Consider the following 13,892-nt stretch of genomic DNA (forward strand, 5'->3'; position numbering starts at 1 on the left):
CTGGTGTCCTCGTTCCTATTTGCAATATTTTATAGCATAATATTAATAATGTTTTTTCATTTCTTTTAATGAAATACGGCTAGGTAACAGTAAAATTTACTTTATTCAAAAAATTTAATTTAAATTTGGAGGTATTAATATGTTACGATTATTTTGTATCAACTAGTTATCTTTTCTGGACGGAGGTTCGTAGTATACCCAACATGCACTACGATCGTTCTTTTCGGTAGACGGCCATTAGAGAAGGTGTGTATTTAGAGATGGTTGTTTTGAAAATCCATTGAATCTGCACTCATCTTTTAAAAATACGACTATTTTAATGATTGGCAGCTATATATATATAATTATAGATTTATAATCTAGAAAGATTTATTTGAATAACCTGGAAATAAACAGTATTTTTGCCTCGAAAGTTTGCCCTACTGATGACTACTGACCTGACCGTCAATGTGTTTATCCACATGTTTTGACAATATTGTTTGTTAATTCACACAGAAAGATGGCCAAGCTACGTAATAGCGTAATACCTAATGGCCATTTCCACAAGGATTGGGAGAGATGGGTGAAAACATGGTTCAACCAGCCAATGAGAAAAGTTCGTCGTCGTAAGAATCGTATCAAAAAAGCAAGAAAAATAGCCCCACGTCCTGTGGGTGGTCCAGTTAGGCCAATGGTCAGGTGTCCTACAGCCAAATACAACACCAAAACCAGGAGTGGACGTGGTTTCTCATTGGAGGAATTGAAGGCAAGTTCAATGTTATCACAGTTAAGTTTGCACCTTTAATACAGACCCTGGTAGCAGGGTTGTGTTAGGGATTTGTCACCCAAGTGCACTGCAAAAATGGAAATAATTAGATAAATAAGTCTGATAAATAATCCAGTTGATCACTGTTTTGGTATTCTTAAACCAACCATGTTTGTGTACAGCTATCCTGAATACAGAAGTTGCGTACACATTATTTTCTATTGTCAACTGGGGTTGTATAACCCTTGCCTAAAAAAGTCTGGGCTTGTTCTGTACTTTGTATTGGCCAAATCTTACAATATAAAAATAATAAATGGATATACACATGCATTCCATCCCAAAAATCCATCAATTATTTTTTAATTCCACAAAAATTATATTGGTTGATAAAATTTACCTCAAAGGCACAATACAATGGTTTACATAGGTTGCACAGGTTTTGTTTTGGAAAAGTTGATTAGAAATCAATGGGCAGCAATTTTCTTTTCTTAAGTTTATAAAGTTCATATGCATGTGTATCTTCTAAAACCAAAATTGGCAAAATTTAAGCTTGTCATCAACCATTTCTGGGTCGATTCCATTCAATTTAAAGTTGCAGACTGCCAGTCATTTGTTCAGTTATACCACTCTAAAAGATCACAAGATGTGTAACACAACTGCCTTGAAATTAACACATGATATATTTTTAACAGTTCAAAACAACGTAAATTTCAGAATAGACAATGTTACATTGAAGTAGCATTAAATTTATTTACTCATGCTGGGTCCTCTCCAGCAGGGCATTATAGAGTAGAGATAACTCCAACTCTATAATTTTGAATGAATAATATATTCCATATAACAATAAGAGAGCATTGGCATATCTTATTGTTAGTCTAATTAGCCAATACTTTATGCTACATTTCTGAGAACACTTCATTGTTTAGTCATTATGAGGCGGTCAGAGCCAATGTTTTTCAAACCATGGTGATGTCAGCTTCAACACTCGGTGCTTGTCAATTACTGGGCTACAAAAGGTGTTGGTAGCTTGTTTCAAGGTATCAACTCGTAATTTGTTTTCCTGTCTGTCCTTGATAAGTTGAGACCCTCAATAAAACATTTTTTTTGCTTGAATCCTAACAACCATGACTTAGCGAGGGGTCGCTGTATCTCATCCCAATTGTCAAGTTCCTCTTCCTCATTGATCATAATTTCCTGGTTGACAGGGTCTTTCTTTCATCCCTGGGAATATTGTTTGTGCTACCAACAAGATCCATGTTCATTTCTCCCATTCTACCATGTATTTTACAATTGCATGAAATTGAAAAAAAAAATCAGGTGGTTTAAAACTGATGAGTAAGATGGCGAAATACAAATTTTTTTAGCTCCGCTGTCGACTTTGTCGAACAGAGCTTATCATATGAGTGATTGTCAGTCTGTCGACTTCTTAAAAACTACAACCCTGAATGCTTTGATACTTGGTGTATATGTACCTTGGGTAGACCTCACTTAGGTTTCATCATTTCATGATGATATCTTCAATTCTCTAATTTTGGTGAATATTTTTGGTAAAAAGTGATATTTTAGACTTATTGTTAAAAACCACAAGTCCAATTGCTTTGATATTACATACATAGGTACTACATGTGGACCTCTCTCAGATTTGTTCATTTTGTAATGATATCTTCAATTCTCTAAATTTGGTGAATATTTTTGTCATTTTTGGTAAAAAGTGATATTTTCGACTACTTGTGAAAATAGCAAGTCTGATTGTTTTTATATTACATATATAGGTACTACATGTGGACCTCTTTCAGATTTGTTAATTTCGTGGTGATATCTTCAATTATCTAATTTTGATGATTGTTTTTGTCATTTTTGGTGAAAAGTTATAGATTCTTGTTGAAAACAGCAAGTCCCATTGCTTTGATATTATACATATTGTTCATTTTCTAATGATGTCTTCAGTTCTTTAATTGAAATGTGCATTGCTAACAGCAGAGCTATCTCAGCCGACTGGCTGCTTGTTCTCAATGTTTAACTGATAATTGACACAGTAATTTGATTGCAGGCTGCTGGAATCTACAAGAAGTTTGCGCCAACAATTGGTATTGCAGTTGACCACAGGAGGCGAAATAAATCAGCCGAATCTCTTCAAGCTAATGTACAGAGGTTAAAGGAATACCGTACTAAGTTGATTCTCTTCCCTAAGAAAGCATCCAAACCTAGCAAGGGTGATAGCACTGTAAGTTTGTACATTGTTTCTACATTCATCTACCTTGTCCAACTTAGTGACGGGGGGGAAACCCACACCCAAAAATTTGTGCAAATGCATATTATGTTTTGTTGAAAATGAAATTGCGTAATTATTTGCATTGTCCTTGATTTCCAACACCTAATGAAGAAACAAAAGTCGCAAAATTTCCACATTTTATTACAATATTACCATCAGAATTTACAATGTAAAAGTTATTAGGGTCTGTGGGGAAAACGGTGAAAGATCATTATCTTGGTTGCTGAATGTGTAGAGAAAGACTTCACTTGAGGGTCTGTTTAACATCTTGAAAATGAAAAAAAAAAATAGAACCCTACCCTACCCTACCCTACCCTACCCTACCCTACCCTATCGTCTTTTGTAGAAAATGATCGTCCAGGTACATATTTTAAGATTTTTCTCAGATCAACAAATATGGTTTGAGTTCTATTAGGAACGACGTCAAAAGATCGATGTCGGATAAAAAACTTGTTTGCTTTAGTTTGGGGGTTGGGGGGGTGACCTCAAAGTTTCCATCCTACAAAAACGATTTTATTTTTTAATGAAGTCAAAACAATCTTGGAGTATTTGTAGTTCGTTTTTTTTTCTATCCAATCATGGACAGAAATAACCGAAAAAGGAAAAAAAAACGGAAAAATGGTTTGGTTCGAGTGTAAATCTTTGCGTCAAATGAGGTGCATTTGTAAAATCTTTTTACACGCACCCGACAACCAACTGCTATGCAATACTCCTGTCCAATTATCAATTTGTATTTAATGGTGAATGTAGTCTAACGCCATGACCAATATTTATCAATTAAGTTTCAGTGGGAGTGAGGGGGGTTTGGAAAAAAATAAAGGAATTAAGTTTTTTATCAGACATCGATCTTTAGACGTCGTCCCTTGTCTTCAGGGCATTGACAGATAAATCATGTAAACATTGCAGGATATAGAAGATGGACATCTTCTACCGTAAAAACCTGCAAATAAGCGCCACCCTCAATTAAGAGCCACTCAGTGAAAATTTGTTACATTTGACCCTCCATTAAGAGCCACCAAGAGTTGAGTGGTTTTGTCAATAAGAACCCTGAAATAAGCGCCAGCCGCCCGGTTGTTTACAATCAGGCAGACACCGAGCTTGTCGTGCCTCACTTCCACCCTGCATTGTTTATTGCACCACAGAAGGTGTGAGACAAATAAAGATTATCCCCATAACTTGCCTGATGTCCTGTGTAATTGAGAACTGAAGAATGATAGACGAAAGAAATGCACTGAGAGCGTGAATGTGACTGTCAACTTGTCCATTTTATATTTCTGACACACAATTGACCAATTCACAAACTATTCAGTAGTAACTACTAGTATGTTTTTTTTCCGAAACACCGAAGGACACGTTGAGATATTCATTGTCAATGTTGTCTTTATAACCAAGTAAAGAACGTCATGATTTTAGAACGCCTTTATCGGAAAATCGGAGGTATCGAAAATACATTCTCACAGACGGACCGGAACAGGAAGTCAGCAGAAAACAAAAGATTTTTTCCTTAGCGTGGGGGAAAACGGAGGTGTTAATCCGGTCCTGGCAACGTTTGAGGGATCGTGACGTAGCTCCGACTGTGAGAATGTAATGATTACGCAGCCCACTCTCGCTGATCGTGATTTTGGGTTATTTTTTGCATTTCATTTGAGAAGTTCGTTTTGGGGTGATTCGAGACAAAATCTTCAGGGAAGTAACAAAATAACTGGCATTAGTTTGGAGAGGACTCTCTTGCCGAAAATAATCAAAATTGAAGTCGAGTGGATTAGTTCCACAAACTTGCGCGATCAACTTGTCTTACAGCAAAGTGAAGTCTACGTGACCCGCCTGACCCAAATATTTAAATTAGCTATTTGTGAGAATTGAAAATAATCTGAACTTGTACCAATCAGAAAATGCCTTGTAACAGGCCTGGGCTTTCGTGAATGATTTCGTCTCTCCGATTGGTCACAGGAAATTGTTTTTAATACATGTAATTGTTACTTTCTCGGTATCGTTTCGTATTTGGTTATATAGGGGTGGGGCTATAGTTTGACCCTGTGCGTGGACTGTGAAGTACGTGAATATCATTAACAAATCATTATAAGCTGGCTTGATTATGAAACAGGAAATATAAACCAAAGCTGTACTGTCAGACGTCTAGCGCAATTAAAACAATGCCCAAGTACCCAAGCTGCAAAAATCTATAGAAAAACGTGTTTTTATTTATTGTTTTTGCCATAAATAACTGCAAGTATGTCTTCTCCTGTCGCTGCTGCATGCTGGTCAGATCAATTCTATCCGAAACTATTTGATATCGTCACCAAATCAACCACCACGCCAGCCACAGCCACCCAAGTTATTCCCAGTTTTCAAGAAAGAAGTTTGCCGTACTAAACTTGGGAAACAATTGTACAACGGAAGTACAAGTGATTCGAGTGTAGGGTCAGACACTGAAAGTGCTACCAAATCCGACTTCAGGCATCGCTACGCATTGTCAGTAAAACGTGACTTCAGGCATCGCTACACATTATCGATGAAACGTCGAATCGTCGTATTTGACATTTGTTATTCCCATAACAGTATTTTTACAGAATAAATTAATTGCAATGATACCTCATTAATAATTACTTGTCTGTTTTGGTTGTGTGTGTGTTTGCCTATCCCAGTGTTCTCCCCAGACTCTAAGCCAAGCCAAGGGGGGGGGGGATTTGTTTGTTAAATTTGTAAAATCTGTATGAAGAAATTAATAAATCAATAATGACATTTTTTTTCTACAACGGCATTTCAAAACTAAAGTCAGCGATTTTTCATTGATCTATCTATTATTTGTGTAACGCTACGATCACCGTAACATAGTCAGCTGACGGCATTGCGTTGAACGGGTATTCACCGCTGCTGTTGCGATCATCGGTCCCTGACTTTTTTGTTTAAAAATACACAAACTTAGAATGTTTGCTTAATTAAAACGATTCATTGATGATTAACTAAGAAATTACATCAAAATCGCCAACGAAATGTTGTTTTTAAACATCGCGGAAAAAAATGCACTCTGCGCCGCCATCTTTGTTACCTCAGTCAAAATCTCCGCTGTAACCCAGCATGCATTGGTTGTGATGTCACTACATGCGTTACGTCGCCTTAGGGTGGCGTTCCTCGGTAATGACGCACTATGAATGAGGTATTTCTAGAGGTCAGGGTTCGTTTTTTCCTTGTCCGTCTCGTCTGCAGTTGAATAATTTTTACTTCGATTTATTTACAGTTTTTTTTCCCCGATGCGACTTAATTTCACTTGTTTTTTTAATTCTTGGTAATTAGTGTCACTGGCGATGAAGTAGTAAAAACGCAATTAATCGCAGTGCAGCAACTCGGGATAGACCATCCCGACGCAATGGGCAAATTATTACTACCCTAGTATTTTGGGTTTGCCTGCTCCGCACCCTTGATAGACTTAGTAACTTCTTGTAGACTTCCGTTTTTATCACTGTTTGTGTAAGGCTAACTATGTACAAAGGCGAGATTACCTTTCGATCAATACATGTTATTGTTTTAAAGATGTGCTAGACGAGGCTGACACTTGTAAACAATACAACGTGAATAAGCATCGCGGGCAGGATTTCAAGGATCGCGGGCGAAACAAAAGCGACGCGGCTGTTTGTCTAAGCGACGCGGGCCCGCAGTGCTTGAAAGGCCTGGGGAGAACACTGCTATCCCCTTCCCTATTTCACAATGAAAAAGTTTGATGACCCTGGTTTAAGAGCCACTGGCTACAAAGTTGTCAACATGTTACCTCAAATAAGCACCACCCAGAAATGAATGTGTTACAAAGTGGCTCTTATTTGAGGGTTTTTACAGTATATACTGCAGTGTTCCCATTTACTCTGTAGAGTGTATTTTACCCACTATTTTGATTTTGTACCCTATGCTACAAGTGAAAAGGGAACCCTGAATTTTGAAAATCACTCGGAATGCTAGAGTAAATTACTATTAAAGCGAGGGACTCGTCACCTGCGCATGCGTCAAATGGCCATAGCATGTCATTGTTTACAAACAAGCGTCTACCCATGAGCTTTTGCGATTTTAGTGTGTGGTGTTATCGTCGTTCGGGACTCAATTCCCATGCGTGCCCAGGTGATGATCCTCCCGATTTAAATTACTGCTCATTTCTGTGTTCTTATTTTAAAAATGAAAAATTAACAAACCCTTGCTACAAAAACTGTTGGAATGCTGTTATAGTGCATGAACATACACTACAACTATGTAAACATTTTAACAAACCACAGAATTGACGAAATTATTCAGTTTATAAAATAATTCTGCCAGTGAAGCACATATCACACCAAAATTAATTGTACCTTCAGTTTAAGTGTCCTGCAACTGGTCTGAATTTTACATCAAGCAGCTCACATCTTTCTGAGCTTTATTGTTTCTACATTTTCAGGAGGAAGAGTTGAAGATGGCCAAACAGCTTTCTGGTCCAGTTATGCCAATAACACGTGTATACAAGAAAGATAAAGCACGAGCAATTACAGATGAAGAAAAGAAACACAGCGTGTTCCAAGCTATGTGTGTGGCACGTTCTCACGCCAGGTTGTTTGGTATCAGGGCAAAGAGAGCCAAGGAGGCAGCAGAGGAAGCAGCAATGGTGAAAAAGAAGTAATCATATTGTAAAGTTATATAAAATAAAAAAAAATCTGCTGTTTTCAGGGACTCTGTGTACTTTTCTTTTTTAAGCTGCATGCTTTAACATCGCCTGCTAAAAGCCTCTATGAATACACCAAAATCAATTGGGGGAGGGGGAGTTGGCATTAGCAGGCGATGTAAGAGTGGTCTCAACTGGTGAAAAGAGTTCTTCTCTGATAAAGAATACAGCCTTGAACATCTGTGCTATTTTGGACTTGTATGACAAGTACAGGGGTTTTAAAAATAGTGTTTAGATTAAGTACTCGGCAGTATACAGAATGAAGTATAGGCTATTGCTACATTACACCACACCATAACTGCCTTATTTATTGCAACATATTACAGCACTCGTATTGCTACATTGTGACAGTACCTTGGTACAATCAACACTTTCAGCCAAATTCACTCGTTTTTATTCCTAGCACAAGGCGAATATTACCCACACAACTACACAGCCTAATAATACACATTGACTGATTCGTGATGTTCCAAGTACAGGTAAAATACAGAGGTAGGGCCAGGCAATTCTACCTAGACAAACCAGTAGATTAACACAATTTTATAAAGTAGGTGAAGTTAAACATTGCATCTTTGAAAGACAGTGCAAACGTCCGCCTGAACATTCCAGCCACTTCACGGCGAGAAGGCTTATTGTAATCAAAGAAACGAAACTGGATAACGCGCGTAATGTTACCACGCGGCGAAATAAGGGTCTTGCAGGTACAATAATTAACGAAGCGAACCAATCACTACCTAAAATACTGTTATTTTTGGCAAAATTTTCATTGAGTTATATACACTACTGAAAGGTAAATATACTGGCCAAATTTTGACAGACAGTTGTGAATATTTTACGTGTAAGACCCTTGCTACGCTGATTACAGATTTTCGATTATCTGTAATTAGCGAAACGAACCATTTACTGATTGTATTGTTATTTTCGGCAAATGTCTTGTGTCGTTATATACACTACTGAAAGGTGAGTACTGGTCAAGCTTTGACCGAAAATTGTTAATATTGTACGTGTAAGACCCTCGTTTCGCTGATTAGATTTTTGATTATCTGTAATTAGCGAAGCGAGCCATGTACGTATTAAATATTTTCGACATGTATTTTGTAAATACTGTGCCAATAAAACCCATTTTTACTGATTACAGTTTAATTTCCATTATGTGTGTTATTCCGTTTTGTTTCGTCAATTACAATAAGCCGCATGCAGAAAGTCATCCCAGGAGTCGTCCACACTTCCGAAACTCCTTTCGCATTCAGCTCCTGCTTTTTCTGGGTTTTCTACCCTGTGTTCATGCCAAAGTCAATCGGAGCTGAACATAAAATTGCGTTATGGTATCTGATGGAATAAGAATCCTGGCAAAGTTGTGTGCATTGCATCAAATAAATGATCATATTCACAATCATGTCAATAGTTCTCATCTGTCTTCATCAAACAACGAATGACACCAACAGGAGTTGCATACACAGTAACTTGTTTGAGTTGATCACACTCCACCTGAATGCGAAAAACGGCAGAGAATACTCGCAAAAGGGGGTAGGATGTTCTCAATATGTCTGAAATAGGGGGTGTCTTTTTCTTAAATGTCTGCTTTAGGGGGTACTATATTTACATTGCGTCCGCAATAGGGGGTATGGTTTGCCAATGTGCTGCCAGCCCTAGGAGCCTATTTTTTAGCTTTTGTTATATCATGAGTGGCCTATGAATTACTAATGGCTATCATATCTTCTCTCAGGAGCATGTGGCAACATAAATGACTGGTGCATCTATGGTGGTCTTTTTTTTTTTTGTTAAGAGTTCCAGCATGCAATGCATCTAATTTTTGTTTTGTTCTATTTGAAAGGCACTTCTAATGGGGGGGGGGGGGGGGTATGGGAAGGACATTTGTAAATACATTGTAAGGCTCTTTGACCTAGTTTATAATAGCGGAAATGATAGCTTTTGGTTCTAAAAGTCTTGACTATATTCTTGTATTTTTCTGTTTTGAAAAAAAAATTTTTTCAAGACTGGGAAATGCATGGTCAGCAAGAAATTATCAAACTCGTTTGGGAAATTAGCATCAAGGCGCTTATTCAATGTTTCACTAGTGCTCAAAACTAATTGCATCACTAAATAGTATTAATGGCTGTCTATTACAACTAGCCGAAGATAATTGCATTCTCGTATGCCTTTGATGTGTGGCCACAAGGGGTACAAATATTGCTGTGCAACACTTGGGAGAAATGTAATACAAACATAAAATGGGGAATGAATATTAACAAATAATAAATGTAAACTGTTAATTGGATGTCATTACCAGTTTGCCTGAACACTCGTCACCCAGTCCATCTTACTGTTTAATCTCCATACCATCAGATACCAGTCTTAAATATCCTTCAGATCTTGTATGTAATATAAATTCAACCGTTGCACTCACTAGTCAATTCCTGGAACCGTTGCACTCACTAGTCAATTCCTGGAACCGTTGCACTCACTAGTCAATTCCTGGAACCGTTGCACTCACTATTCAATCCCTGGAACCGTTGCACTCACTAGTCAATCCCTGGAACCGTTGCACTCACTAGTCAATTCCTGGAACCGTTGCACTCACTAGTCAATTCCTGGAACCGTTGCACTCACTAGTCAATCCCTGGAACCGTTGCACTCACTAGTCAATCCCTGGAACCGTTGCACTCACTAGTCAATCCCTGGAACCGTTGCACTCACTAGTCAATCCCTGGAACCGTTGCACTCACTAGTCAATCCCTGGAACCGTTGCACTCACTAGTCAATCCCTGGAACCGTTGCACTCACTAGTCAATCCCTGGTACTGTCGCACTCACTAGTCAATCCCTGGAACCGTCGCACTCACTAGTCAATCCCTGGAACCGTCGCACTCACTAGTCAATCCCTGGAACCGTCGCACTCACTAGTCAATCCCTGGAACCGTCGCACTCACTAGTCAATCCCTGGAACCGTTGCACTCACTAGTCAATCCCTGGAACCGTTGCACTCACTAGTCAATCCCTGGAACCGTTGCACTCACTAGTCAATCCCTGGAACCGTTGCACTCACTAGTCAATCCCTGGAACCGTTGCACTCACTAGTCAATCCCTGGAACCGTTGCACTCACTAGTCAATCCCTGGAACCGTCGCACTCACTAGTCAATCCCTGGAACCGTCGCACTCACTAGTCAATCCCTGGAACCGTCGCACTCACTAGTCAATCCCTGGAACCGTTGCTCTCACTAGTCAATCCCTGGAACAGTCACACTCACTAGTCAATCCCTGGAACCGTTGCACTCACTAGTCAATCCCTGGAACCATTGCACTCACTAGTCAATCCCTGGAACCGTTGCTCTCACTAGTCAATCCCTGGAACAGTTGCACTCACTAGTCAATCCCTGGAACCGTTGCTCTCACTAGTCAATCCCTGGAACCGTTGCACTCACTAGTCAATCCCTGGAACCGTTGCACTCACTAGTCAATCCCTGGAACCGTTGCACTCACTAGTCAATCCCTGGAACCGTTGCACTCACTAGTCAATCCCTGGAACCGTTGCACTCACTAGTCAATCCCTGGAACTGTTGCACTCACTAGTCAATCCCTGGAACCGTTGCACTCACTAGTCAATCCCTGGAACCGTTGCTCTCACTAGTCAATCCCTGGAACCGTTGCACTCACTAGTCAATCCCTGGAACCATTGCACTCACTAGTCAATCCCTGGAACCGTTGCACTCACTAGTCAATCCCTGGAACCGTTGCACTCACTAGTCAATCCCTGGAACCGTTGCACTCACTAGTCAATCCCTGGAACCGTTGCACTCACTAGTCAATCCCTGGAACTGTTGCACTCACTAGTCAATCCCTGGAACCGTTGCACTCACTAGTCAATCCCTGGAACCGTTGCACTCACTAGTCAATCCCTGGAACTGTTGCACTCACTAGTCAATCCCTGGAACCATTGCACTCACTAGTCAATACCTGGAACCGTTGCTCTCACTAGTCAATCCCTGGAACCGTTGCACTCACTAGTCAATCCCTGGAACCGTCGCACTCACTAGTCAATCCCTGGAACCGTTGCACTCACTAGTCAATCCCTGGAACCGTTGCACTCACTAGTCAATCCCTGGAACCGTTGCACTCACTAGTCAATCCCTGGAACCGTTGCACTCACTAGTCAATCCCTGGAACCGTCGCACTCACTAGTCAATCCCTGGAACAGTCGCACTCACTAGTCAATCCCTGGAACCGTTGCTCTCACTAGTCAATCCCTGGAACCGTTGCTCTCACTAGTCAATCCCTGGAACCGTTGCACTCACTAGTCAATCCCTGGAACAGTCACACTCACTAGTCAATCCCTGGAACCGTTGCACTCACTAGTCAATCCCTGGAACCATTGCACTCACTAGTCAATCCCTGGAACCGTTGCTCTCACTAGTCAATCCCTGGAACAGTCGCACTCACTAGTCAATCCCTGGAACCGTTGCTCTCACTAGTCAATCCCTGGAACCGTTGCACTCACTAGTCAATCCCTGGAACCGTTGCACTCACTAGTCAATCCCTGGAACCGTTGCACTCACTAGTCAATCCCTGGAACCGTTGCACTCACTAGTCAATCCCTGGAACCGTTGCACTCACTAGTCAATCCCTGGAACTGTTGCACTCACTAGTCAATCCCTGGAGCCGTTGCACTCACTAGTCAATCCCTGGAACCGTTGCTCTCACTAGTCAATCCCTGGAACCGTTGCACTCACTAGTCAATCCCTGGAACCATTGCACTCACTAGTCAATCCCTGGAACCGTTGCACTCACTAGTCAATCCCTGGAACCGTTGCACTCACTAGTCAATCCCTGGAACCGTTGCACTCACTAGTCAATCCTTGGAACCGTTGCACTCACTAGTCAATCCCTGGAACCGTTGCACTCACTAGTCAATCCCTGGAACCGTTGCACTCACTAGTCAATCCCTGGAACCGTTGCACTCACTAGTCAATCCCTGGAACCGTTGCACTCACTAGTCAATCCCTGGAACTGTTGCACTCACTAGTCAATCCCTGGAACCGTTGCACTCACTAGTCAATACCTGGAACCGTTGCTCTCACTAGTCAATCCCTGGAACCGTTGCACTCACTAGTCAATCCCTGGAACCGTTGCACTCACTAGTCAATCCCTGGAACCGTTGCACTCACTAGTCAATCCCTGGAACCATTGCACTCACTAGTCAATCCCTGGAACCGTTGCACTCACTAGTCAATCCCTGGAACCGTTGCACTCACTAGTCAATCCCTGGAACCGTCGCACTCACTAGTCAATCCCTGGAACAGTCGCACTCACTAGTCAATCCCTGGAACCGTTGCTCTCACTAGTCAATCCCTGGAACCGTTGCACTCACTAGTCAATCCCTGGAACCGTTGCACTCACTAGTCAATCCTTGGAACCGTTGCACTCACTAGTCAATCCCTGGAACCGTTGCACTCACTAGTCAATCCCTGGAACCGTTGCACTCACTAGTCAATCCCTGGAACCGTTGCACTCACTAGTCAATCCCAAGAACTGTTGCACTCACTAGTCAATCCCTGGAACCGTTGCACTCACTAGTCAATCCCTGGAACCGTTGCTCTCACTAGTCAATCCCTGGAACCGTTGCACTCACTAGTCAATCCCTGGAACCGTTGCACTCACTAGTCAATCCCTGGTACTGTCGCACTCACTAGTCAATCCCTGGAACCGTCGCACTCACTAGTCAATCCCTGGAACCGTCGCACTCACTAGTCAATCCCTGGAACCGTCGCACTCACTAGTCAATCCCTGGAACCGTCGCACTCACTAGTCAATCCCTGGAACCGTTGCACTCACTAGTCAATCCCTGGAACCGTTGCACTCACTAGTCAATCCCTGGAACCGTTGCACTCACTAGTCAATCCCTGGAACCGTTGCACTCACTAGTCAATCCCTGGAACCGTCGCACTCACTAGTCAATCCCTGGAACCGTCGCACTCACTAGTCAATCCCTGGAACCGTCGCACTCACTAGTCAATCCCTGGAACCGTCGCACTCACTAGTCAATCCCTGGAACCGTTGCTCTCACTAGTCAATCCCTGGAACAGTCACACTCACTAGTCAATCCCTGGAACCGTTGCACTCACTAGTCAATCCCTGGAACCATTGCACTCACTAGTCAATCCCTGGAACCGTTGCTCTCACTAGTCAATCCCTGGAACAGT

General features: G+C 41.3%; 1 protein-coding gene across 1 annotated transcript; it reads left to right on the plus strand.

Annotated features, from left to right (window-relative positions):
* Positions 1-168: 168 nt before the first annotated feature.
* LOC100374892 (large ribosomal subunit protein eL13-like) lies at positions 169-7,703 on the plus strand. Its single transcript, XM_002739251.3, has 4 exons — positions 169-246; positions 496-745; positions 2,796-2,969; positions 7,435-7,703. The coding sequence occupies exons 2-4, from the start codon at positions 500-502 to the stop codon at positions 7,651-7,653; spliced, it is 639 nt and encodes a 212-aa protein (XP_002739297.1). The 5' UTR covers positions 169-246; positions 496-499; the 3' UTR covers positions 7,654-7,703.
* The last annotated feature ends 6,189 nt before the right edge of the window (positions 7,704-13,892 follow it).

This window comes from Saccoglossus kowalevskii, chromosome 6, assembly GCF_978046115.1.
Source record: "Saccoglossus kowalevskii chromosome 6, keSacKowa6.1, whole genome shotgun sequence".
Classification (NCBI taxonomy): domain Eukaryota; kingdom Metazoa; phylum Hemichordata; class Enteropneusta; family Harrimaniidae; genus Saccoglossus; species Saccoglossus kowalevskii.